The sequence below is a fragment of the Chelonia mydas genome, chromosome 2 (assembly GCF_015237465.2).
Source record: "Chelonia mydas isolate rCheMyd1 chromosome 2, rCheMyd1.pri.v2, whole genome shotgun sequence".
Taxonomy (NCBI): domain Eukaryota; kingdom Metazoa; phylum Chordata; order Testudines; family Cheloniidae; genus Chelonia; species Chelonia mydas.
Window position 1 is genome coordinate 101,771,136 of NC_057850.1, and position 27,631 is coordinate 101,798,766.

Below are 27,631 nucleotides of genomic sequence, written 5' to 3' on the forward strand. Positions count from 1 at the left end.
TCGTAGCCAGTACTGGTGAAAAGTTCTTATTCTTCTTAAGGATTTAAAGACAGACATTTTGTTAAAGCAAATTAACCTTATTCCATCAAAGAAATATTATGTGCCTCCCTTATGCCATTTCTGTGAAATATATAAACAAATGGATATTATACTTTTGTTTTTCCATTGACTTGGCAATGTTTTAGAAAAGTAAATTTGAGAGAGAAGCTCCTTAGTAAAAAGTATGCCTTTTGGTTACTTAGTGTGATTCGTTCAATTTAACACCAATTTATAAGGCTTCACTGAAATTTTGTGTGACTAATCCATATTGAGCTGTATTAGGAACTGGTAAGGTCATATGAAAGCTTAAACTCTTAAGATAAAGATGTAATGGACCTGACTTTTTTCAAATTGGGTTTTCAATTTGTGGGGGGCAGTTTTGCATCTGTAGTGAACTGTCCTCATTTTTCTTTTTACTTGCCATCAGTTGCCAGGAAAAAGCATAAATGAACTAGACTTTTCCCAAAGCCCTGTTAAATAACTGTGTACTTCTGCATCTTCCGTCATTGGCTGTCAACACTTATGTATGTTCAGGTTTCCTACCACATGTAATGTGACAATGTAGCAAGTACTAGATTGTGGTTTCGCTGACGAATTAGGCAGGAATGTACTAATGAGAATGGAAGGCTTCTATTTTACTCGGATGATTGGCGAGGGGGAGGAACAGCTGACGGTGTGACCAGTTGTACAATAATGCCGTATATGATGATTTACATACAGTTTGTCAAAATATATTCTTTCTGTGTGTGGCAATGGTTCTCTGTAGTTAATATTTTCAATTCATTATGCCTAGGTACTGCAAGGGTCTCTCTACAGGGGATGATTCTACATGCGTTTGCTGCAATTCTTAAGCATAGTCGGGTGAGTTAAGGTTGAACTTCTGTCCTTAACTCAGAATTTTCTTGCTTTTTATGGGTTTTAAGTTATTCCAATTACACATTTATATTAATACATATAGGTCCAAATTTTCAAAAGAGATTAGGGATTTTCTTTGCTCAAACTGAGACACCTAAAAGGGGCCGGACTTTCAGAAAGTTCTGAGTACACACGCTTTGAAAATCCATAAGGCCCCTGGAGTGAGCTTCAGATTTGCCTCCCCCCCCACCCCAGCCCCGACATCAGTAGTCACTTCTGAAAATTTGGGCAATAGACTATAACATGGCCACCTTTTTTGAAATTTGTGTTTGCATAAATAAGTAATGATTGTGTTATCTGCAGGAACAGTGAGAAGTTCAAGCTAATCTCAAAGCAGGTTATAATGTAATCAGTTCAGCAAAATGGCAAATTCAGAATAATACATGAAACACCACTTTTTTGTTTCAGAGCAGTTATGAGACCACAATGTCTGCTTATAAAGAAAGGTTAATACATTGACAGAGAGGTCAGCTGCATTACCATGTTTGTATATGGATGAATTTGCCATTTTGCCAAACTAATTGTATTTTATCTTGTCTTTAAATTAGCCACCATACCTTCTCCTATTTCTTCTTAACAAACAGCGCAGTCAGCACAGATTTATGTAAATGGGTCTAACATTTCAAGAAATCGTGTGATTTATTCTTTGTTTTAGTGCATTTGTACTTGAACTACGTTATAGGCACAATTTAAAACCACAAATGCAAGAGTTCAAACTGAAACTGCCCCTTAATTTGCCCATTATGCTTAAGCATTGCAGTACTTTGCCAGCTCACATGAGACTTCTCTGCAGACCCTAGGCACAATGTGCTAAGGACAGGATTTAGTCTTAAAGTGTTCTAAATGTAAGTTGCCAGAACCTTATTTAACTGTCAGCTATGCTTACTTCCTTTTACCTTTATCACTGATGCCACAAGTTAATTTTTGTAACTTCATTATTGCTTTTATGTTAAAGGAATTGGGATTGGATATTAGGAGTCCTACTGAATTAGTGACAGATATCTAACCTACTGTGTTTATTCTTTACCTGGTATATAACAAATACTTCTTGGAGCTTAAATATCTCAATATTTGGTTACACCAATATCACAGAGTTTATTTTAAACTTCTAACTGAAAGGCTGTGTTGCTCCATTTGTATTCTGTTAATGCACAAAGATAGGCTTGGTGTAGTATGGTGTGATAGTCTATGAAAACAGATTATGTAGAATGTTAACAGGGAGAAAATGTTGCTGTGAAGGAATATTAACTTCAAACTCTTCTTTCAAAAGGATTTTTGGACCCTGAAAAGAAACTTTTTTCTCATCGGATATTGTCAAGAGATGAATGTATTGATCCATTTTCTAAAACGGGGAATCTTAGGTATGTATGGGGGTGCGAAACATCTTAATAAATAATCCAGCAGAGGAAATGAAGGCAGAATGTTGGGAACATAAGTATTAAAGGGAGAAATTATCTTTATCCTTCTGTACCCCATAAATCTGTACCTTCACAGAGAGTAATAAAACTGAGAAGTGCGAGCTGATGCTTATAGGCTTCATCTACTTAATGCTTCAGTGGGTGTTACACCCTGTAATGTTCAAGCAATAATTTAGACTCTCACATTCAGTGATAACCTCTGTTTTCAGATGTTTTATGCCTGCAGATAATTGCAACTCAGGGCAAGTCTACACTACAGCGCAACATCATCACAGCTGCACCGATGCAGCTGCGCTCTTGTAGCGCATCTGGTGAAGATGTGCTTTGCCATCGGCATAATTACTCCACCTTCTTGAGGAGCGTAAGCTATGTCTGCATGAGAGCGTCTGGACAGTGTGGACAACACGAAACTTGTGTCACTTGCGGGGAAGTAGGGGACTTTTTCACACCCCTAGGCGACATAAGTTAGATCAATTTAAGTGATAGTGTAGACTGGCCCTACATTTTTTCCCTCTGTGGTTTGCAGGCAACCCGTGTTGTTTTATTTCATTTTGTGGTTCATTTCATAATATAATTTGTGCGTTTTTATATTGTAGAAATTTAAGCCAAGATTTTCCAAAATAGTAGCCTAAAGATAGACTCTTAAATCTGTATTTAGGTACTTACATGGCCTGACTTTGCTGGGTCCGCATCACTTTTGAGTTTCATTGATGATCAGCACTTTTGAAAAATTACACTTCAGTGCTTAAATTAAGCTCCTTAACCCATATTTTAGGCTCCAATTTTTGGCAATCTTGGCCTTTTGTCTGTGTAAAACATAGGATTGCCTGATGTTTAATAATAGCCATATTGGAGCTGTTATGGGGAGGGGAGGATTCCTCACCGCAAATCATACATTTTTTTTTTTCTTATCCTGGGTATATTTTTGGATCTATTTGAGTATTCTCCTGTCAGGTTTATGACCAGTAAATACTAAGACTTCTTGTTTAGAGGTAATCTCTGTGGAATGAATAAGTGTGACCAAGTTACTATATAGGATATTGTTTAAGGTAGAAGAACCTAGACTGAAATTCCGTTGTAATACACTATGTGTACTCAAATTTTAAAACTTTGGGAGGGCTCATATTTTTGACCACTAGAACCAAAGGGGACAAATAAATGTAATTGCTATTTTTTAAAGACTTTTGTGTAACTAACTTGAAAAATTCTTTCTAATAATTGTTCATAAAACTTTTTAAAACCACAAAAAGATGATTGGTAGAGTAACCAGTAAGAAGAGCTGCAGACTGTATGATAACTGTTACAGGTAAATGAATTGACTCATCTGGAATCCTAATAAATATGTTGATTTTTCAGAAATCATTCATGTCTTAATTCCTTTAACACACACAACTAACCAGAATGTCAACCCAGAGTGTTTTAAATAGTAATCTTAAGACAATAAAAACAATTTCGTTTTTTTTTTTTTTAGAAATCTCTTCCCATGTGGTGACTCCATGGTTTGCATTATTGATGACCGAGAAGATGTTTGGAAGTTTGCACCCAATTTGATAACTGTAAAGAAATATGTATACTTTCAGGGTATAGGCGTATTAATGCACCACCTGGATCAAGGGAAACTCAGATGAAAAAGAAGGGTAATTCCATTTTATTTATTTTACTTTTGGAGCAGCAGTTGACTAGCAAACCAAAAGCATGCTAACAAAAGTGTTTGTCTAAAACAAAAAACTAATAGTGGGGTTTTCGATGTCTACCAAACTCATCCATTTTGCATTTGACAGAATTTTATTTTCCGCAATCTGTAAACAGTGGAAGAACAGATGCTATAGCAGTGGTTTTCACCTGAGAAAATAGGTCTGAAAAGGTGATGACTGGGTAGGCCAATATATCCAGGATTTATTGAAACTCATAGAAGTAGCTGGGAAAGGAACCTACTTTATTTACAGTTGAGTATTTTAGAGAGAAGCTTTCATTTTAGGATAGTTCGTATTTTTCTGTACATGTTTAGTTCCTGTTGAGCCTGTTTACCGTTCTTTGCCATTGTTACCATCTAGAAATGAATTCAGTTCTATGTTAATTTTACTCTAGTAATGTTTCATGTGGCTAAAAAGTATAAGAATGGAATGAATAGCCTGACAGTCTGCTTCTCAAAATATAGTATGAGATCAGCATGCTGTAGTGGCAATAGTGGTTACCAAGGGGCAGTCAAGTCACATGTATGCCTTTTATGAACAATATGTGTCATCTCTGCTAAGAATGGCCTTGGCTATTCCTGCCAAGAATATTAACTGCATTTGTCTGCTGCTTGTCAGCTGCCTAAAAAACCTGTCTAAAAGCTATTTATGGAGTAATCCTTTTCCTGCATATGAAGCACAGTGCTCTCGTTTGTTGCATCTCACTAGTGCCTTCTTAAAGGGTTTGATCAACATATTTTGATGGTAGTAAAATATATTTTTCAATTTCTAAAGCATTTTTCTTGGTTGTGTATTCAATCAGTTCTGAAAACAGACTGTAGAAAAAATATGGGCAGAACTTGTAAGTTCATAAAGAGGATGATCTTATGGCTAATACTCTGGATTGGGATTCTGGAAAAAGCTCTGACCTTTGGCACATCATGTGTGTGTGTTTTTTTTTTTTTAATACTTCAGTTGCCCATCTAAATGGGAATGATACTTCCTTACCTAATAAGATAAAGCATTAAGTTTTGTGAGGCAGACAAATAATATGATGATGAGGGCAACATAAACTGGGATTTTCAAGAGGCTTAGGCACCCCACTTCTATTACGTTTCAATAGGAGTTGAGTGTCTATAAATCTCTTACACCCTTTGAAAATCCCAACTGAGAGTATTCTGATCCATAGATATGTTTAGCTGTAGATTGAACTCATTTAATTTATGTAGGAAAGGAATGATGAGTTTCTGAAAGCATAATTGAAAGCTCATCTACTTGGAAGGATAAAAGAGGGAAACTTCATCTTATTTTTTGTGTGTGTTTGTTCAGTAAATCATTCTTCAAAAACAACTGAACCATCTGATCCTGCAGTGGTAACAGCAAAAGATTCTGAAGAATCAAAGAATATTTCGAGTGTGGAAGAACAAAGTAATGGTCTTAGGAAATCTACAAAAGAGATATGTACTACAAATGGTAGTAACTTTATGAGCAGCGAAACTTCTAACTTGGGGTTGAATTCCAATGACAAATTAAATGTTAGAGACTCCTTAAGTGATACCATTGATCATAAAACAAATGCTGCCGTCATTGATTCAACAAATGTTAAGGAGTCTCAGATTTCTTCAGAACAAGATGATAGGACAGTTACAGAGAAGCAGCAGACCCAAGACAAGACAACAAATAACTTGGACTTTGAACTGTCTAGTGACAGTGAAAGTGACAGTGGATTAGATGCTAAGAAGTCGTCGTCCTCTTCTGCCTCAGATAGTGAAAGTGAGGGAAAAAGAAGCTGGAAAAAATCAAAGCAGCCTGTACAAGCTGAAAATTTGCAGCAAGAATGTTGCACTGACGTGAGTGGGGGAAAGGATGGTCAAGTGAACCATTCTGGGGAGGTGACGGCTCCACCTAGTGTATATCCTCATGGCAAGACAGTTGATCTTGAAATGCAAGAAGAAAGCGAACAGGATAGCCTTTGTGATCTGGGAAATGGGTGTGCAGACAAGAAAGAAGCAGAGACAGAGTCCCAGAATAGCGAGCAGTCTGGGATTACAATGGGTGAGTCTTTAGATCAGAGCATGGAAGAAGAGGAAGAAGAAGAAGACACAGATGAAGATGACCATTTAATATACCTCGAAGAGATCCTTGTTCGGGTGCACACTGATTATTATACCAAGTATGATAAATACCTGAAAAAGGAGATCAATGAAATTCCAGACATAAGAAAAATAGTACCAGAATTGAAAAGCAAGGTATTGACAGATGTTACCATAATATTTAGTGGACTCTATCCAACAAATTTCCCCATAGAAAGAACCCGAGAGCATTATCATGCTACAGCACTTGGAGCTAAAATTATAAAGAACCTAGTACTGAATGCTGATGATCCCAACAAGGCAACCCATCTGATTGCAGCAAGGGGAGGTAAGTAGGTGAAATTTATCAGTTTTCTGTTAATAAAAATATTGTTTTCACTCATGATTTTATTTACACAAAAAGTTGGCTGAAGACTTGGAAAGGTTAAATATGGGCCTTGATCTACTTGCCATCTTTAATGTTGATTTAAGTTATGGGGGGAAGTAGCTTAAAGATTTACTGCAAATCATTTTTTAAAAGGTCTTGTATCCTTTTTGCTTCCTTAGGTTTAAGAATTTTTTTAAATTGGTTTTTCTTTTAAAAACAAACATTCATCAAATCTGGTCTGTCTTGGTCTTGCGTGTGTCAGATGGGAAGTGTATTGCTAGCTTTTACCCTTTGGATGAAAGGGGTGGGAAGGTGCTGATTATTCAACGAAGATGTGTTCTAAAATTAGTCAAAGTATTTTTTAACTGAAATAGGTGTAACTGAAAAGAAACAAGTGATAAGCAGTCTTGACTTAAAGTTCTCCTCTCACTTGCTCAACTTTCATAAAATATAAAACACTTTTTAAGTCTCTTTATAACCATGAACAAGCAAACTAAGAACACGAGTCCAGTTTTGTCACCTTTGATTTCTTTTCCTAGCCTGCCTACTTTCTTACAAGATTAGAATATATGCAAAAATAAACATTAACTTCATTTCAAAGGATTACAATATAAAAACATCATAGTATCATTTTTGTTAGCGTGGTGAAGCTTTTTCACCCAAATCTATAACTTCAGTGCAAGCTCATAATATCCTTTCCACTTTAATCATCTGACCAATTCAGTTCTTCTATCTTTTTTCTTGAAAAAGAAATATTTTTTCATATTCATCATGAGTTCTGCACTGAATATTTGAAAACAATGGTAATTTCTAGGTTCCCAAACTTTGATTTGTGGCACATCATGGCAAAGAACGTTTTTGATGAACTTGGTTTCAGTGGTTTAAAAACTGTTTGGCTAGATGAATGGTGATTAAGCCCCTGTCTTCACTGCCAGAAAAAGGGGGTGTTATTACAGTGGGATAACTAGCTTGGATTAACAATCTCATTGTAAAATCCTAGTGGAGACATGGCACAGTAGCTTTTACTGTGCTATTGCCAGGTAAGATATCAATGGGCAAGGTGTGTTTGTAGTGTTGACCTTGGCTAGCTAGGTTGTGGTAAAGTTACCTGTGCCTCACCTCCACCTCACTTTTACAGTGAGATACATAAACCCGCGTTACTTATCACACTTTTTTTAATACATACCTTTCTTAGCTGTGAAGACATTAGCCAAAGTGTCAGGTTGGGAACCATTTTAGATTGAGTGGAGTTGGGGACTTCCAGTGCTTGCAGGTGTGCTAGTTTGGACTGTGCCATTCATATAATTCTCATTTTGTGAATGTGTTTGGTGTATGCCTTCTGAAAACTTGGGTCACAGTATTTCATGACCCTTGGGCTCTGCGCAGTTGCTGTTGAGCAGAGTCTAGTCTGAGAATTGCGCTGATGTCAATGCAACTCCATCATAAGAATTAAGCTCAAAATGTGAGTCACATTCTATTGGAAATGTAAAGGGCTTGAGTATTTTAGTCATAAAAATCACTAAATTGATCTCTGATGTGTTTCTTAGGGTTTTCTATTCCAAATTACAAAATGCCTCAAAGGGGCTTTGCCTCTTATGGCCACTAATCTGTTTTTGTTTTTTTTGTATAAAAACAATAATCCTGAATTTGACCAAAATATTTCCATGACAGATTGTCTCAAGATAATTACACACTTACATTTGCAGCATGATAAAGAAGCTGGAGCAAGGGGAAAATAATGCTTGAATGTTTAAGTATGTGAGGAAAGAATACAGGAAGCTAGCATAAGAACTTGATTTTGTATTTGTTCTTGTCTCTTCTCAGGTGGTGCAAAGTAAAAGCTCAGTGCACTATTTGAGGAACACCTAGTTTTGAAAGGCTATATAAAAGTTTCATAATATACATATTCTACCTTGTTTGCCTTGCTGTTCCATAAATAGGAAGGGAAACTGACGATCCAGTTTTCTGGAAAAAGTCCTTGTGTATTTAGTTATCTAATTTGTAGACCTAGGTATAAAAACCTTGTTCTGCAGGGCTGTTGTGCATATCCAAAAATATTTGTAATAAATTTAAATTGGCATGCTTATTGTTTAACAGTGCAATTAAAACCGCAAGTAATTGTGACTATTTTTTAATCTCATGATTAATTGTGATTTTTTTAAAATCATTTGACAACCTTAATTTTAAATGAAAACTTCAAGTCTGCAGAAATAAATGGCTTGTGTCCCCTCACTCACCAAGAAGAGCTTCCCTTCTCCAGTAGTGAGTAGATATTTTTAATCTCCTCTGTTTTTGAGAGGAGGATCTAGATCTCCAGGCTCTCACTCAATAACGTAATTTAAAAAGCAAAAAAACCCCAAACCAGCTAAATTTATTTTGACTATGTTGGTGGTTTCCATTATTTTGCTCTCAATATTTCACTTACCACGAAGAGAAAACACTTGGTATTGCTTACAAATTAGTACTGCAAACTGTGTTTTATGTGGCCTTTTTTGCATGCCTTTGGTGACTTTAACCTTGCAAGCTTGTAAGTAAAAACATAAGGATGGCCCCACTGGGTCAGACGAATGATCCATCTAGAATCCTTTGACCCCTGCCCTCCCCCCCAAGAATTCTAATAGATTAGTGAGGCATAATTTCCCTTTACAAAAGCTATATTGACTCTTCCCCAACATATTGTGTTCATCTGTCTAATAATTCTATTCTTCACTGTACTTTCATCCAGTTTGCTTAGTACTGAAGTTAGGCTTACCAGTATGTAATTCTCAGTACCGCCTCTGGAGCCTTTTTTAAAAATTGCATTACATTAGCTATCCTCCAGTCATGTGGGACAGAGGCTGATCTAAGCATTTGGTTACGTACCACAGTTAGCAGTTCTGCAATTTCATATTTGAGTTCCTTCAGAACTTTCGGTGAATGTCATCTGGTCCTGGTGACTTCTATTGTTTAATTTATCAATTTGTTCACAAAACCTACTGTTACTGACACCTCAAACTGGGACAGTTCCTCAGATTTGTCACCTAAAATGAATCCTCTGCAGTGAACACAATGTAACAAATTCATTTAGCTTCTCTGCATCTCCTTGTCTTCCTTTGGTGCTCCTTTTGCACTGTGATTCGTCCAGTGGTCCCACTGATTTTGAACAGAACTTCCTGCAGCTGATGATACTTAAAAAAAAAAATAAATAATAATATAATAATTTGTTTTGTTTTGTCTTTTTTTGCTCTTTTACTCTGCTCTTTACCCATGGTGGCAATTTTGATCCTCTGACGGTTCTTTTTGGTTTAGTTTGAGCCTCTATCAATGGTGTTTTTAAATAGTTTCCATGCAGCTTGCAGACATTTCACCCTTATGACTGTTCCTTTTAATTTCCATTAACTAGCTTCTTCATTTTTGTTTAGTTCAGTGCGATTGTGATGGGTTTCTTTGGTATTTTCCCTCCTTTGAGGATGTTAAATATAATTACATTATGTTTATTACCAAACGTTTCAGTTATATGCACTTCTTGAACCAGATCCTATGTGCCAATTTAGGACTAAATCAAGAATTGCCTCTCCCCTTATGGGTTCCAGGACTATCTGCTCCAAGAAGCAGTCATTAATGGCATCTAGAAATTTATCTCTGCATCCCATCCAGAGGTGACATGTACCCAGTCAATATGGGAATAGTTAAAATCCCCCATTATTTTTGATTTTTCTGTTTTTTATAGCATCTAATATCTCTGTGTGTTTCATAGTCACTGTCACCATTGTGGTCAGGTGGTTGGTAGTATATTCCTATGCTAGACTCTTATTATTCAAGCATGGAATTTCTGTCCATAGAGATTCTGTGATAGTTGGATTCATTAATGATTTTACTATATTTGACTCTTCTTTCTTTCACACATAGTGCCACTCCCCCACCATGTTGACCTTCTCTGTCATTACTATGTGTTTTGTACCTGGTATTACCCTCGCCCATCGATTATCTTCATTCCACCAAGTTTCTGTGATGTCTATTATATCCGTATCCTCATTTAATACTAGGCACTCAGGTTTACCTGTCTTACTATTTAGACTTCTAACGTTTGTATGCAAGCACTTATAAAATTTTGTCAATAATTTAGTTGTCTGCCTTCATGTGATGTAATTTAAAGTATCCAATATAACTCTCTACTTCCTTAAGTAGTCCCCTTTTTAAAAAAAATACATTTTTGTCCCAGCTAGTTCCACCATCATAAACACTCCCAATTTTGATCAAACAAAAATATGTTCTACTTTTTGATAACCACTTTTATAGAATCTGTTTTAGCTGTACAAATGTCTCTGCTTTGTAGAATGCTGAGCTTTAGACATGAATGCCCTTTTTAATCTAGTCTGTAGTCACAAATCTCTCCTTCAAAACTCTCCTTAACACTTTCCTCTGCTGTGATGCCTATAACAAATCATCCAGCCAATGCCATGGCTTGGTTGAGTGGGAGTCAGGGATAGCTGATTCTTCCGTATGTGAGGACGGATGTTTGAGCCACTGAATGTGCAATAGCCAGTATACCTACAAAATCTTTTAATCAATTTCCTTCTCTTCCCTCTCACTTCCCTATTGTTTGTTACACTTAGTGTATCTTATTTCAGATTAGATTATCTGGCAAAGAATAATATCCTCCTGAGTGTGCATACAACACTTTGTCCAGTGAGGCTTTGAATCTGTTTGGGGTAGTTGGTCACTATCAAAATGCACAATGATAAAGTTAGATTTTATTTTTTGTTTCCTTATGTACAAAATAAACTTTATGTAGTAGAGCCAAGAAAATATTTCTAAACTCTCCACAAAATTGTTGCAAAAAATATGCATCAGTTTCCAGTTCTGGTTGTTCTTGAAAGCAATTGTACAGATAACTTTCTGGACGTATTTATTGTGATTCTTTGTAAAATTGACCTCTGTGATGTAATTTTAACGCTTGTTCAAAAATATCAGTATTATTCAAGACTAGCTGGAGAGTAAGGCACATAAGGGGTTCTCAAACTTCCTTGCCACCATGACCCTTTTCTGACAACAAAATTACTACATGGCCCCAAGAGGGGGGACAGAAACCTGTGCCCGCCCGAGCCGGCCAAAGCTGAAGTCCAAGGGCTTCAGCCCCAGGCAGGGGGCCTGTAACCTGGGTGGTGGGGCTTGGGTTTCAGCCCGTGGTCCCAGCAAGTCTAAGCCAGCTCCTGTGACCCCATTAAAATGGGGGTCGCAAACCACTGTGGGGTCCCAACCCACAGTTTGAAACAGTGAAACATTTGCGTGTTTCCTTTTTTTGTTTCTGGAATGTATAATTTCACCTATTAACATGATTTTGTTAGGAGTGTATGGTACCTTTCTACCAAAATTAAAAAACAAAAAACCCTGAGACTAAATAAGAACTCAAGTTGCAAAATTGTTTGTATCACAAATGTCCTTTAATGACTGCACATCCTTCAATGAATCATCCACTATTGTTAGCTTAATATAAATATTAGGTTTAACTTTAGGTTTTAAATTATATTAATATGTTACATCATCGTATGTGAACTGAGTATTAATGATTTGAAAACTAATTAACAATACTGTACGTGAACACTATTGCAATAAAAATGAGCCTTCACTGTATGGAGTGTTAAGTAATAGAGAGGGTAGCTCATCTTTACAACCCAATGATCAGGAATGTAGTCCTGTGTAACCGTTTTAGCAGATTTCCATAGCAGTGGTGGGAAAGAGTTCTTACACTAAGGTAACAACATTGTACCTTTTCCCACACTACTACAGAACAATTGAGTCATACAACTTGTATGTGGCTGTGGAGTTACTTTTTCTCTTCTATGTACAGATAGTAGTGATTGCCCTTTGGAGTAGAAATTCTGAACTACTGACCTAAAATTTCTAGGTGGGAACCGTGCCCTTACAGCATAGTTGGGGACACAATTACTCAGCTGTCTTCATGCCTTTCGTGCTCATTCTGTTGTGGCTGCTTACAAGCTGGTATGTGAATTTCACTAGTGCATCTGTGTTATGTTATGGGTAACCAGTAGAAATTTGCAGCTCTGTCTTTTCTTCAGGCAGTCCCGCCCTCTTTAACATTATTTCCACATGGATACCATATGTCTGTGTCTAACAACTGTTGACAAATGTACCAAAAGACCACCTAAAGACATGTGCCTGTGGGATTTGTAGGTAATTGTGTGGCTGGTAATTAGTTTGCAGGACAATCCTGGCTCCTTACACGGAATATATGAAGTGACAAAACAAGTAATATGCTTGGAGGCATTTTGTGACATTAAATCCATGACAATAAACCGCAACAAAGACTCCAGGGGTGCTGGAGTGAAGTCAGAGTCTAAAACATAAATTGTGCACTTTGTTACAGTAAGTTGATAAGCAGATGAAGATGTAAAATGCTGGCTGGATCTTGTTTGGTGTCTAGTGTTTCCTTGAGACTGAGGCACAATGAGAATTTTATACATCCTTAGATTGTAAACTCTTTGGGGCAGGCACAGCCTCTACCTCTGTCTCCACAAATCTATCAAAACAGAACTCTGATCCAGATCAGGGCATGTAGGTGAAAAATAATATAAGTATCCACTCTTACACACACAGACTTTGATGTCTCCTTTTTTCAATCTGAGATAGGTGAGACATTTTGCTGTTTGCCATATAATGGCAGAGCGTTAATAAGCATTTGCAGAAAACTTGAATGTTTCCTTTTAAATATACAGTGTGTTTCTGTGCATTGTGCTGTACGGTCTGACAGCCTTTTTTTTCTTTTTTTGTGGACATATGTTCTGTTCGAGCTTATTTTACTACAATCGGTTTGGGTAAAGTTCAGGTTATACCAGAATTTCCATTTTAACAGGAGAAAAAGGACTATAATAAGTGTTTTTGAGTTAGAAGATCAATTCCAAATGCTTATAGTTTATGAACCACATGAATTTTTATGACAGTTTGTGATAAAATAATACAAGGTTATTTAGACTGTTTCAAAAGTGCTGTGACTAAAATTTTTCTAGTGCTGTTTTTTTCAGTTTTATTTTTAAAATGTATTAAAGCAGTCTGAGGCATGAGTTTAAATGTGAGAGAATTCTTTGGCCATTTGTAGACTTTGGAAGATGTTAAACTTGTCAAATTAAAGCCTGGGCGGGAGGCCACTGGCAATTAAAGACCCATTGCATACTGTAGACAAGGCAAACTTGTTGGCTGATGTGTCCCAAATTATAATCTGGACCAGTTGTGAGCAAATTGTGGGAAAAGGGGCACAAGGGGTTTTTGGTTGCGTGTGAAGAAACTGGCATCCCGTGGACTCGCTGCCATAATAGCAGGAGCGGGATAAAAATAGAGTGGGTATTGTGGGCCAGGAGCGGGATTAAAAAAAAAAAGGTCCCCCTGTGCTGCAAACAGCGCGAACACCACCAACACCTATTCCCATTGCTTCAGCTGATCTCTGAACAAATATGAATAGGCTTGGCAGAATTGTATTTTTATCATTTTAATTTTTTAAAACTTAGAAAGACAATATTGACTATTTTTAAGCTTTTTAAAAAATTTATGTAGTTAATTTTCCACAACTGTAAAAATTCACTTGGGGGGGGGGGAGGCATCAGACCATTATATAACAGTATAGGTTGAGATTCAAAGAGTTAAAACTTCATAACTATTAAAACAAAATTGTCAACATCACATGTCAAAAATATACAGAGTAAAATATCCTTAAATCAGACTGAGTTCTCAAGCAGTACTTTTTTTTTAGCTATATTTGTAAAATTCTGTTTTTAGAAATTGTTTTTACTCTTTGTGGGTGGATGGTGAAATTGACATTGGTTTTAAAAAATCTAATCTTTCTGCTCCTAAATATAAAATGCTTTGAGTGGCTTTCTTCACTGAGCTTTAGCTAGAAAATAAAGCTGAGCAGTTTCTTGACAGGGCTTGTCTTTGGCGATATTGGGGTAGTAGTAAATGGGGCAGTGTCACCAAAATGGTTTCTTTTTTAAAAGCAGAATAAATTTTAGTGACCTTTTTCACCAATTTCATTCCCAAGTTATTACCCAGTCGTCATAATTATGACAAAGCTATAGGACTGTAGAAAGCTACATGACAAGCATTTTAATGTATCCAGTGTTGTAGCCATGTCTGTTTCAGGATATTAGACAGACAAGGTCGGTGAGGTAATATCTTTTATTCGTTGGACCAACTTCTATTGGTGAGAGAGACGAGCTTACACAGAGCTCTTGTTCAGGTTTGGGAATTCAGTGACATTCATTTTGTGAATGGGCCATAATAAGATTTGAAGTCTAGTGACATACCAGTGGTGCTTAGAGATCAAACTGCAGTATGAACTGGAGTTCTTTTACTTCCACCTATTGTCAGTAAATCTTGTTCCTCTGAATTTGGTTCTGCTGATTCATACTAGGCAGGCTCTTTCGTTTAAAGTGTATTGTGGGGGCCAGAGCACTTAGACTTTGGAGACCATCTGAAGAGGTCTGCCAGTCTACTACCTGATTTGGTTTAATACTTTTTAAGGGGTGTCAGGTTTAATATATCTTCAGCATAGGTCTGTGGACATATAACATGGATTGCTCAGACTGAGCTTAAAAAGTCCAGCTTGTGTAATGCATTTAGCCTGGGTAATGACTATAGATAAGTCAGTTTGCTTTCTGGTTTTCCTGCACTAGCTCAGTGCTGCACTGTTGAGGTTGCAAAGGCTACGAAGTGATGGGTAACACGTAAACTTAGTGAGAATTTATAAAGGAGAGAATCATGAAATGTTCTAGTTCTGTAAAACCTTGTTTTTACAAAACATAACTAAGCTAAGTGCCCCTCTAATAGTCCAGCTATCAACTTCATACACACTTAATTCACTTAGGGCAAAATAATTTGTTTTATTCAGTCTTCTCTTAAGATACCATTGTTGTGTAAAAGCTTCAGGATCTGGCTTTTAAAGAATGTAGGCATGTTTACCTATTTATCACTAGCCCCTGCTTTCTGAAGAGGGGAAATACTCACTTAGCTCTGGGAACAGGGTATGAGGCAACTGGTAGGACAGCTAAACATTTTAAATAGTATTGAAGTTGAGTAAATTTGTCCATAAAAATAAAGTTAAAATCTTATTAGTCATTCAAGGCGCTGCAGTATTTAGACTGTTTTGTATTTTAGATGTGCCAGAATAATCTCATCAAAATATTTGTCCAGAGGACTAGAACAATAAAATGTGTATAACCCGAAGATCACAATAAAAATAGTATTGCATTGTTGCTTTTATTTGTTAGTTACAAATTGGGTAGGTCCTGTGTGCAAGTTTTTTGCCACTTTTAAACTGAAAGTGACCAACAATAGGAGTGCTGTTTCCTTGCTTCTGTTGCTAAGGCAATCAAAACAGCTCTGAGAGGGACATTGTTTTCTAGGTATTATGTCCCATGTTGTCATGCTTTTTCTTTACAAAAGGTAGTGAATAGCCTGGGTTCTTTTTTTTTTTTTTTTTTTTTTTTTTTTTTTTTTAATGTCTAAATTGACATTGGTCAACAAAATTTCTTTTGCAGTTTGTGACTGGTATTTTTTTAAAACAGAATGCAAGATAAAATTCTAGGCATGATCACGAAGCTGGAAAGGTTTCATGAGTGCATAGAAACAAGCCTGTTTTTTTAGCTGCAGACACAATGATGTTTATAAGCCAGAACTGTTCTGTTTCCTAGGACCAGAATGTATTAAAATAATAAAGGCAACTTCTATTAAGACTCCTACAGGCTTTATCTCCTTTATTACTGCAACATAGAATTTAAAAGTAAAGAGTCTTTTCGCAATATTATATAAATGCAGTTCTGCTCCTCTGAAACCAATATGATGTCCTGTGGGTTTTTTCATCATAACATATAAACCAGGGGTCTCAAAGTCCGCGCCCCCCCCCCCCCCGCAGCTCCCGTTGGCTGGGGGAGAGGGACAGAGATACCATCACAAGTCACTGGGCAGAGTCAGCGATGGAGGCAGCGTCACTTTTTTCCACAATGAATATAAACAAGTCAAATACTTGAACATAAACAATCTGATGCACAACTTTGCTGCAATCCTGAAGGTTTCAACTGCTCAGTCACTAAGGCCAAACATCAACAAATTGACAGAACTGAAGCATTGCCAGGTGTCTGGCAAACGCTAAAAACTCTCTGGCAGGCAAAGAATGGTATAAAGCTGTATGACCGTTTTATTATTCCTAAGAAATCTGAAATAAAAAATACAGTATAAACATTTTCTTTTCTGAACGCCATCTTCAGTGACCTTATTGGCCCACTGGGAGGATTTGAGGACTGGCACTGGCCCTAAGGTAAATTTGATTTTGAGACCCCTGATATAAACTGTCCTCCCCATCTAGCTCCTTTTTTCCCCACTTCTTGAAGGGATAGATTCAAGACCATTTGAAGCCTAACAGTTACTTGGTGGGGGAAGGGAGAGAGGGTAATCTGCAAAGGAAATAAATCTATAAAGAGTGAGAGTTGAAATATCTAGCTGGTTGAAGTAGTTGTTCCACGCCCCTTCAAAAGCGTTACCAGCTGGAAGGTCTAGAATATTCATAGAATCTCAGGATTGGAAGGGACCTCAGGAGGTCATCTTGTCCAACCCCCTGCTCAAAGCAGGACCAGTCCCCAACTAAATCATCCCAGCCAGGGCTTTTTCAGGCCTGACCTTAAAAACCTCTAAAGGATTCCACCACCTCCCTAGGTAACCCATTCCAGTGCTTCACCCCCATCCTAGTGAAAATTTTTTTTCCTAATATCTAACCTAAACCTCCCCCACTGCAACTTGAGACCATTACTCCTTGTTCTGTCATCTGGTACCACTGAGAACAGTCTAGATCCATCCTCTTCGGAACCTCCTTTCAGGTAGTTGAAAGCAGCTATCAAATCCCCCCTCATTCTTCTCTTCTGCAGACTAAATAATCCCAGTTCCCTCAGCCTCTCATAAGTCATGTGCTCCAGCCCCCTAATCATTTTTGTTGCCCTCTGCTGGACTCTTTTTCCAGTTGTTCCACATCCTTATTGTAGTGTGGGGCCCAAAACTGGACATAGTACTCCAGATGAGGCCTCACCAATGCTGAATAGAGGGGAACGATCACGTCCCTTGATCTGCTGGCAATGCTCCTACTTATACAGCCCAAAATGCCGTTAGTCTTCTTGGCAACAAGGGCACACTGTTGACTCATATCCAGCTTCTCGTCCACTGTAACTCTAGGTCCTTTTCTGCAGAACTGCTGCCTAGTCATTCGGTCCCTAGTCTGTAGCGGTGCATGGGATTCTTCCGTCCTAAGTGCAGGACTCTGCACTTGTCCTTATTGAAGCTCATCAGATTTCTTTTGGCCAAATCCTGTAATTTTTCTAGGTCCCTCTGCATCCTGTCCCTACCCTCCAGCATATCTACCTCTCCTCCTCATCTGCAAACTTGCTTGAGGGTGCAATCCACGCCATCCTCCAGTATTTTTCTTTTGGATTGATACTTTCTCAGTAAGAGTGGGCCTAAAAGTAAAAAGTGCATACGGGGGTTAAGGTTCATGTAGTAATACTCTCTCTCTCTATCCAATTAAATTGACTTTCACTAAGTTTCACTCTAGGAAGGTCATGTATGCATTAAACACTTTAATTCTTTTCGCTAACTGAAATCTTGAGAAGGCAGTCCCCAAAACATCCTCAGTTTATTCAGTGTTCATTACCTTGTTCCATATTTTCAGTTAGCTGTATGATGCAGTTTATTGTAATGGCTCTGCATAATTGCATTGTAGAAGTTGTCCAGGAGAAAACTGGAAGTTTTGGTGTCCAAGTGGGGGACAGTAGGGTTTTTGGGCCTGCACGGCATTTTTAGTGTTCAGTGTTGTTAACCTATAGAAATGAATGGGAGCTGCTCACATCTCTGAAGTACTGTTTCAGGCTTTCTACAGATTAAAGAAGACAATATGGTATCTGTTTTTTTTATTGCTTTCTTCACAATCCTGAGGACTAAAAATAACTTTTTTTTTTTTTTTTTTTAATGAAACGTTAGGTTCTGGAGCACCATTGCACAGGAATATTTGATTCTACAGAATTCTGGAATATGTAGAATCCTGAACGTGGCTGAACTCAATTTTTTTTCCAATCAGTGGGGGTCTGACACGTGCTCTCCATAAATTTATCTCTTCTTCTAAAACTGTGTGGGAGAATTTCCTTTCTTCAATCCCTTACAAATGAAAATGAGATGATGGTGCATATACCCTTTATCACTTATGTGGGACCTGGGCATTATATATGCAGGCAGTTCTGGTCTTTGTGCATCCCACAAATCTTGGGTTCCTCTGGGGAACCTTATTTATTAAATCCTTTTGTCTTTTGTAACTTTGGTAAGGTAGTCTGCCTGAACCCAGAATGTAAAATGTCCAAAATAGTACAGCTAGTCTTCTGACTTATACCTAGTACAAGAGACTGCATCAGCCCAGCCCTCAAACTTTTTGCTAACCTCTTGTTTTTTAATCAAGATAAAGAACTGCTTCCTGTTCTTCAATCAAGAACTTATTCCTCTTTTTCTTATATCTAATCTCTTCCTGTTTGCCTACTTAATACCAGCTCCCTTAAAATATACATTTTCTTCCCTTTTTCTTTTAGTAGGCTGGAGAGCTCCTCTCAGTTTTTACTTGTTGAGCTTGCTGATCATGATAGTTCTCTGGAGAGATCTGTAGCCATCTAGCTGCCTTTTTGCTCTTTCCAGTGACTCTGCTATTTGGTTTTCATCTACAATGCATTATAAATCAAGGCCTTTGGCCACAATGGTTCTAGGGTTCCCTCTTTTTCTTTTGCTGATTTGTTGCACTGTCCCAGGGTGCATGTTGACAATTTGCTTGCCTGTCCTGAGTAATTTTACATTCAGTACTCCCATTTGAAACTGAAGAATCCATGATTTCTGCTTTAGTATAGGAGTTAGCTCATGGCACACTCATGGCAAATCAAAGAGGGTGACCACGTGTTTGACAGTTAGTGTGGTACAACTGCTTGGTATAACAGCACACTGCATACATTAATGTTATGTGAAATATGCTCAGGTTTTTATGGGTACTGAATGGGCCACTCTTTGGCCACTTCTGCTTTGGACTGTGATATCTTTTGATACAAGGCTGTGTTTTTGGAAATCTGTGTCTTTTTTGTTTACTCAGTGTAGAAATGCTCAAGTGTTATGAATTGATTGTTTCCACTTCCCATTTGAATGATCTTTAGCGGAACACTGGCTGTGTCTGCACTAAGGAATTTCACTAATTTTCACCACTAAGAAGCTTCTTGTAAAATACCTTAGTGCAGCCAAGGCTTAAGACTTGTTTTAACATGACCTGTAATGTCTTTGAGCCAGCGGATAACTTTCAAAATAGGTCACAGAATATCCTATTTAAAAACATAAGCCTCTTCTTTTCTATTCAGAACACTGTAATGTTGTGTTTGACTTAATAATAGGCACAGAAAAGTACGGCAAGCTCTGGACTGTAAACACCTCCATGTTGTAAACCCTGACTGGCTGTGGAGCTGCTTGGAACGTTGGGACAAGGTAGAGGAGCAGCTCTTTCCCTTAAAGGATGACTACATCAAAACACAAAGGTAAAATTAGTTGCAAAAAAAAAAAAAAAATGGACCAAAGATAGGTTGATCATTTTTCAACTGGTTTTATTCTCATTCTGTGTAGAGAGTTGATTCATAAGGTATGATGAACCCAAAATTGTATGTGAGATGTAGGGTTTGTATGAAGATTCCATACCATATTTCAGCCAATTTCTTGTCCTGTTTGCATACAGGGACTGTCACTGGGAGGCAGTTGATCCAAGCTTGGAGTTTAGGGAAGTCCCTAGGACTAGTAGTACCTCAAATGGGGACTTTAATTAAGCAGCAGCAGGTCTGACCAGTGGTGCTGCATACTAATGCTGTGGAGGACTAGTAGACACCAGGAATGGAGGTGTAGCATGAAGTAATCATGCAGTCTCCCACCTTGTGAGCACACAGATTCATGGAGTATGAGAAGCCTGACCAGCTAGCCATTTTACACGTGGTAACAAAGAGAAGGAAAGGGAGAAAAAAACAGAATTTAAGAAGAAAAAATGGGGCGGGGGGGAGGTTGGAAGAGAAAAGGGGAGGATAAATATGAGAGCAGAGGGGGAAAACACTGGGAGAACAAAATGGGTGAACTGAAGGAAGGGTGGTAAGAAAGGAAGGAGACAAAAACAATGGAGTGGGGTGAACAGCAAATAGGTAGAGGATAAACCTTGGATGAGAGAGGGGAAGCAGAAGAAAGGTTAAAGAAAAATACCAAAGGGGGCAGAGACCTCTATTGATGATGAGCCCTCTTGAAGGAGGTGATGTGACTGAAAGAGCTGATAGCAAGGGGCTTCCAATGGAGTTTCTGCTTTTGCTTTTTGTCCTATACCTTGTAAATACTGGCTGTGTTCTTGTTTGCACCACATCAGTTGATCTTGTCAATCTTGCAAACTAATCAGAAGGGCCTCACCTTTTTACAGGAGATTGCTTTGGAAAATTCGCAGTGCTGCAAAAAGTGATACTGGTGATTTAATGAATGACATCAGGCTAGGGATTGCTTACTGCCATCCTTTGGTGAAGACTTAAGTAAAGTCCATGTGCATGGATTAATATTTATACCATAAATAGGGTTTGTGGGTGCCCAATATGTCTAAAAATGAGGCAGTTTTTAATTAGAAGCCTAAACTGGAGTCTAGGAGCTTTGAAAATTTTGGCCAAAGTAAATAAATTGTAACTTCACTAGTTTTTAAAATGTTCCATGAGATCTTATACCCCCAAACATTCAATACCTTAGTTTATCCTTTCACCATAGGATGGCGCCTTCAGACAGAAAGTAATCCTTAGCAGAATGTCATTCAGTGAATTGCCAACATCACATCCTCTAAGACCAAAACACTGGCTTTCCTGCTTACTTAAAATTCACACTGCAGTTTCAATGAGATGCAGTGATGGTCTTTTCTTCTATATACTGAACACATTTTTTTTAAAATAAAATGTTGCTCTGGCATCATATACTTTTGTCATATTCTTACGAGGGAGACTTTTAAAATACAAACTAAGAATTGAATTACTAATGTGTAGCAGCATGTGCATTTTTTCTGAAGTCAAATCTTCCGCTGTCAGAGTTGTTTGTGGCAATGATTGCTATCCTAAAGGGCTTACAACTTCAGGTGACGAATAAATTATAAAAGCAGATAAACTCTTGAGAAGAGATCCTGTTCGCAAGTAAATTCATTTTATAAAGAACGTTGGAGAGAAATGGATAATTTTATCTATGAAGTATCTGTTGATCTTCAATCTCAGTGTTGTAGCAGAACTTTAAAAGGCTGGCATATATAAATATGTGAGATTAACTTACTTCTGCTGAACGCCCTTCTTAAGATAGGTTTGCCTCCTTACATCACTATATGATGCATAGCTAGTTCTTCTATCCATGCTATTGTATGTGTCTGTTTCCATATGATATTAATCTAAGTGACTGACATATTTGATGGCATCATTAATGGCTTTTTTTTAAGTAGCCATATATGTGGCTTAGTGCAATAGTGAATTAATTTGGTGTTTTGTAAATAATTTCTTTGAGGCAGAAGTTGCTGTACTATTTTTTGTTTTTGTTTTTGCTTTAAGAGCAATATTGAATAGCAAATATTTATCATATCCTACAAATCATTATACAAATGAACGTGTGTGTGCATGCGCACATTTTATCTGGTTTATATTAGTATCTACAAATTACTGTGGTAGACAAATGTGTTAGTTTTAATGCTACAGAGGAAATTGTTTTAAGATGTTTCAGAAACTTAATTTTGAGAAATGTTTTAAGATAGCTGTTTTAGAATATTTTCATTTTAGTGAATAAGTATGACATTGTCTGTTCTCTCCCTATGCATACATTATTCCTATTAAGTTCTGTGGAATTTTCATATCCCTTTTGCCCTGTAATAATCTCTGTGACTGCTCCAGTGCTCTGTTTTGTCAGAGCCTGATGTGTCCTTTCTCTGAAAGGGAAATCCTAATGCTTCCACTTCCAGGTACAAATAATTAATGTAAATTTCTAATGTAACTTTTTAAAAATTACATTTAACAGAGAGAACAGTCCTGCCACATTTCCTGATACACACAGTGTGTTCCAGACTGCTCTGTTTCACCCGACGCCCATCCATCCAAAGTTTCAGCCGGGTCCTGAAGTTCGGCTTTATGATCCCAACACTGGAAAGCTAATCAGGAAGAGCTCTCAGTCTTCTGTCCAGTCTCCGTATATCCAGTCTCCAGCTCCTCCCCTCACTTTACCGGTCCACGCGGAGCACTCATCCTTCAGGTACATGAAAGTGTAGCTAAGGATCACTTAAGTTTATGTGCAAGTTAAATTTTCTAAGATCCACAGGCTTTTTTGTACTTGATAATATTTCATTCAGTTGACTTAGTTAGCTTACCTCTTTAAAAATAAAAATGATTTCAACTCTTGCAATATCTTACTAAAGGAAATGATCAGAAATAGGTGAACAGCTGTAGTATTACAAATGAGTTTAATTCCTTATAAGGCTTCCTTAACTGTATTTGTAGAAACCCCAAAGAGAATATACTGTTGTTGTATTTTATATACTATAGAATTTATTAGGATAATTTATATCCCAAAACAAGAGTGTTTTGCATGTGAATTTCAGCTCTAAGTTTTATTCATTACTTTGGATTTGTTGTTTGGCTATCAAATAAAATATACAGCTGGCTGCAGTATCAGGTTTGTTTTAGAATTTTTCCTCTTTGCTTACCTCATACACATACTTTCAGATGGGAGATAACTTCAAAATAAGATCCCAGAGTAATGTTTGTTTTTAAAGGGTTAACTGACCAGTGTTACAGTGAGTTTCTACTAGTCAGTCTGCACTAAAAACATTAACTCACCTTTGAATTAAGATACTAAAATAAAAGGGGAGAAAGGCTGGCCTTGTGATTTAAGGAATAGAACTAGCAACTAAGAGATCTGGGAGCCCTGCCACAGACTTTGTGATCTTGGTCGGGTTATTTAAGCCAAGATTTTCAAAAGTGGGAGTCTTAGTTAGGCTCCAAAGTATGGATTTTTGGTTCTTAAATAAGTCACCTAATTTTCAAAAGTGCTGAGCACTCAGCAACTCCTCTTGACTTAAGTGACTAAATTAGGTACCCTCTCTGTACCTCAGTTTCTCCTTCTCTAACATATAATCTGCAATTACTTGGCAAAGTATTGGGGTTAACTTAATTATCTCTGAAAACAGTTGAGATCATCAAAGGTGCTACAGATGTACAAAGTATTAGAAATGCTGAGATGCAAGGTGAACTTTTCTGCATGTTCTCCTTTTCATTGTCTCTAGCGTTTATATTCTTTAAGTTTTCATGTGTTACAGAAATCTCTTGCCACCTCTTTTCTTTGTCAAAAGATTTACATGCTTTCACTTCTCCCTTCCCACTTTCATGGTCTTCCTTTCCTTTTGTCTCCTTCATTCCACTTTCCTTGCCCCTTCCCAACATGAATTTATTAAGTTCCATTCTTTATATTTGAAAAGGAAATTTTTTTTTCAGCTCCTTTTCTAAATCACCACTTTTTACCCTGCATTTCATTCTAATACTCTTTTAAATGACTTGACAAGAAAGAAACTTGAAACAGTCAAGACAGCAAGTATTTTGAAAGAGTAATTAGAAAGGTTTTGTTGTTCCTTATCTGACATTGGGGAAGAGGAATTTGTCTCAAAGTTTCAAGAAGCTGGGAAGCTTTTGTGTTGGACTGAATTTATGTATGACTTTTCTAAAACGCATGTAAAAGTCTGATGTGTTAATGTGTCAATCAACAACTTCAAAAGTGCACGCTCTTAATCTTCATATTCTTCCCTTCTCACTCTCCAAGTTTACAAATTACTGAGCCAAAAATTGACATCCACACAGCTATTTTCATTTTGCTTTGTAATGCGAAACTGGTACCTCGTTTGATTGTCTTCCTCTTTCAAAAGGTATACGTCGGTTGGTATCTTCAGCTGGGAACTTCTTATAAACCAGTCCCAGAGAAGGCTTTTGGAAAATTGTTTCTCCTTGTTAATCATGATTGTTACTCTTTAGCGCTTCTGACAGCCAGCGATTGTGGTACAATTGGGCTGCTTTGATTGTAACCAAAAATACTGCATATTATGTCCAAAATTTTACAAATTCTGTTGGAGAAAGAAAAATCTAAGAATTTAATGACTTCAGGAAGAAGAAAAATGAGATTTTGAAATAAATGGGTATTCTGAATTTTAAAATAAAGAATAATGTGGAGTTCATGGCTTTCAAGATTACAAGTTTCATCGGTGGGGGGTCAAATTTTGGTTTTAATTTGGCCACCAAGAACAACTTGTATATTGGGGGAAAAAACCTAAGGGGAAAGTGACTTCTGCATATGCATGATATATTTTTTTCATGGATTATGCAGATTCCTCAGTTGACCCTGTCTGTTTTCAGATTAGCCAATTATGTAGAACAGTACAAAGAATTAATGCTACCTATGATATAGTCATATAAGAAGCTAACCTGTAGACTTCTCAGATTCACTCCTGTCTTGATGTTAACAGGAGCCACTCTAATCTTTAGTTAATTTAGAATCCAATTTTCTATTTGTCAGACCTTCAGTTTCAGAAACATAGGACTTTTACAAAACTGGTAGAGCACTGACTAATTTTTAAAGGTTCACTGGGGATGCTAGGAAAATTATGGAAAATATTGGATAGAGGAATTTCTGCTTAAGTTATGTTTACTGGGGCTTGACAAATGCACTATCCAACTGGAAATCAGGGGAACTCTTTCCTGGCAAATTGGGGCTTTTCTCATGAGTTTGTGTTTAAATACTTTTTTTTTAACCTTTTATATTGTGGTAGCACCCAGAGGCCAACTGTGTTGAGGTCCCATTGTGTTAGATGCTGTTCAAACATAGAATATATCAGTCCCAGTCCCAAAGAGCTTACAGTCTGAAAGACCAGACATAATGAGTGGACGAGACAAAAGGTGGCTCAGAAAGGGAAGTGGGGGAGAGAGACTAAAACACAGTAGCATGTGCACAATTCTTAGCCACAGAAAAAATAACTATATAGCTTGCTACCTGCCTACTACCCAAGTTTAAACATTTTGCCCATACTGTGTTCCTGCTTAGCAGCACAGAAACTGGGAGGTAACAGTTACACTTCATTGTCCCATTTGCTCAGTTGTGGGATGGCTAGAGGTGACAAATTATGCTTTTTAAAAAACATCGTAAACGCAGCAAGCCAAAATGTTTAAAATTGGGGCTTAAATTTAGGTATCTCTATTCCACTATAGTCAGTGGGGACTGCTGGTGTTCAGAACTTCCGAAATTCAGCCAGGTGAATTAGCTAGGTGCCTAATAGGGTTTTATTATCCTAATTTTGGGCATCTAGTTTTCAAAGTTTTGTTCGGTTGTTTTCATAGACGTCTCCTCCAGGACAAACAGTCACCATAGGTAGAGATGTGCTAAAACAGAACATAATTTCAACAGATTCAAACTTCAGATGCATTATTCTGAACCTGTCCCTATGGCTATGGATGTAGGTCCAATTCAGAATTAGAAAGGACCTATCTTCTGGTTTTGGTTTAGAAGTACCCAAAAACCTGTAACAACTAAATGGGTCAGTTCTGAATGCTAGTTCTGGAAAGTTACTTAAAAACTGCCACTTGTATTAAATGGCATTGCTGTTTCAGCAGGGAGTTTGTCCCTCATACCGCAGAACAGGAATTTGAGACCAAGGGCATACAAAACCAGGTGGGAGGGGATAGCTTAGATACAGCAACGCAATGTTTTTTGAGTGATTGCACATGTCCATTCCACTGTAGGTGTTTGAGCTTTCCAGTGCATAGTTATCAGATTTTTCTCTTAACAGTACCCACTGCGGTGGCCCCAGTGCTCTCTGCTGCCTCACACATCATTCACAGGCATAAAGGGCCAAACCACCTCTGGGTTTCAAGCCCTGCCACTCTCGTGGTAAGGCAATGCTGAATAGTGACCCTCACCCTAGCTGCCTTACTCTTTTGGGCGACGGGAACCTCCCATGTGTGACAGGTGTGTCATTTCTAAGGGCTTTAAGCCCCATTCTAAAAGAGACTGCAGCCAGACTAAAATATCTACTGCTTGAATCAGTGCTACATCCTCCATCTTGAGCCATTAACCTCAGTCCAGATATTGAGCATCTCGGCATTGGTCAGTAGCACACCTCCAGTGCTTCCAGTATCGAGAGGCAGATCAGCATAGCCAGTACCAAAGAAGAGGCATCAGAAATTGGACTCAGTACCAGGATTGTCGAAAGATGCAAAGAGCTCTTCTAAAGACTCAGGAGTGTGTTCAAGGAGAAAGCACTCCCCAGAGCATACCTTTAAGCAGGGGAGTTTGTTGACTCCAGAGCCCAGTATGGGCCTGTTGAGATCAGCTCCCAAAGCACCTTCATTGCCATCTCCTCAAATCCTGTTACCCGAGTGTCTTCCCAGTATCCTCTACTCCTGAGGCATTTGAAAGTTGCTAAAACCTCTTGGTGATGCAGTCACTGCCAGTTAGATACTTGCCCAGCACTGGCGCCCAAGATACTGCCATCAGCGCCTTTACCTCATTACTGGGCAGATTCATTGGATTCAACCATTAGGGAACCGATTTAAAGTGGTATCACCTAGGGGAAAGCCACAGATGATCTCCCCGCTCCCTTTTCTTCAGAGCTTGAGCCTTCTTCACCAGTACTGACAAGTATGGCGCCTTCATGGTCACAGGAAAAGCCTTTTTTTTTTTTTTTTTTCATCAGACTCTGAAGTGGGATCCTGTGTGTCCCAACCTAGCATGTCCCATCATCAAGAGTATGGCACCTGCCCGCCCTGTTTTCAGATTCAGTTGCAGCAAGGGGCATCCCTGCAGCCACCTCAGCCAGCTCCATCTTCTGGTCATCAGGAGCATCAGCACCATAAGCATCATAGCATCAAATACCAAGCCCAGCACTGAACAGATTCAGGATCCTTCTCATAACCAGCTGCAAAAGGAGCAGGAATTGAACCAGCCCTTGGTACCACTGACATCCTCTTCCTCATCTGCTGAGGTGGTGCTTATTTCTCTATCTCT

General features: G+C 38.0%; 1 protein-coding gene across 1 annotated transcript in view; it reads left to right on the forward strand.

Annotated features, from left to right (window-relative positions):
* Nucleotides 1-27,631, forward strand: part of CTDP1 (CTD phosphatase subunit 1) — a 169,076-nt gene that overhangs the window by 29,688 nt on the left and 111,757 nt on the right. The window contains 7 exon segments of the mRNA XM_037892990.2: nucleotides 2,225-2,315; nucleotides 3,844-3,959; nucleotides 3,962-4,009; nucleotides 5,375-6,470; nucleotides 8,769-8,771; nucleotides 19,957-20,091; nucleotides 22,610-22,840. Coding sequence (XP_037748918.1) covers nucleotides 2,225-2,315; nucleotides 3,844-3,959; nucleotides 3,962-4,009; nucleotides 5,375-6,470; nucleotides 8,769-8,771; nucleotides 19,957-20,091; nucleotides 22,610-22,840 — 1,720 coding nt within the window.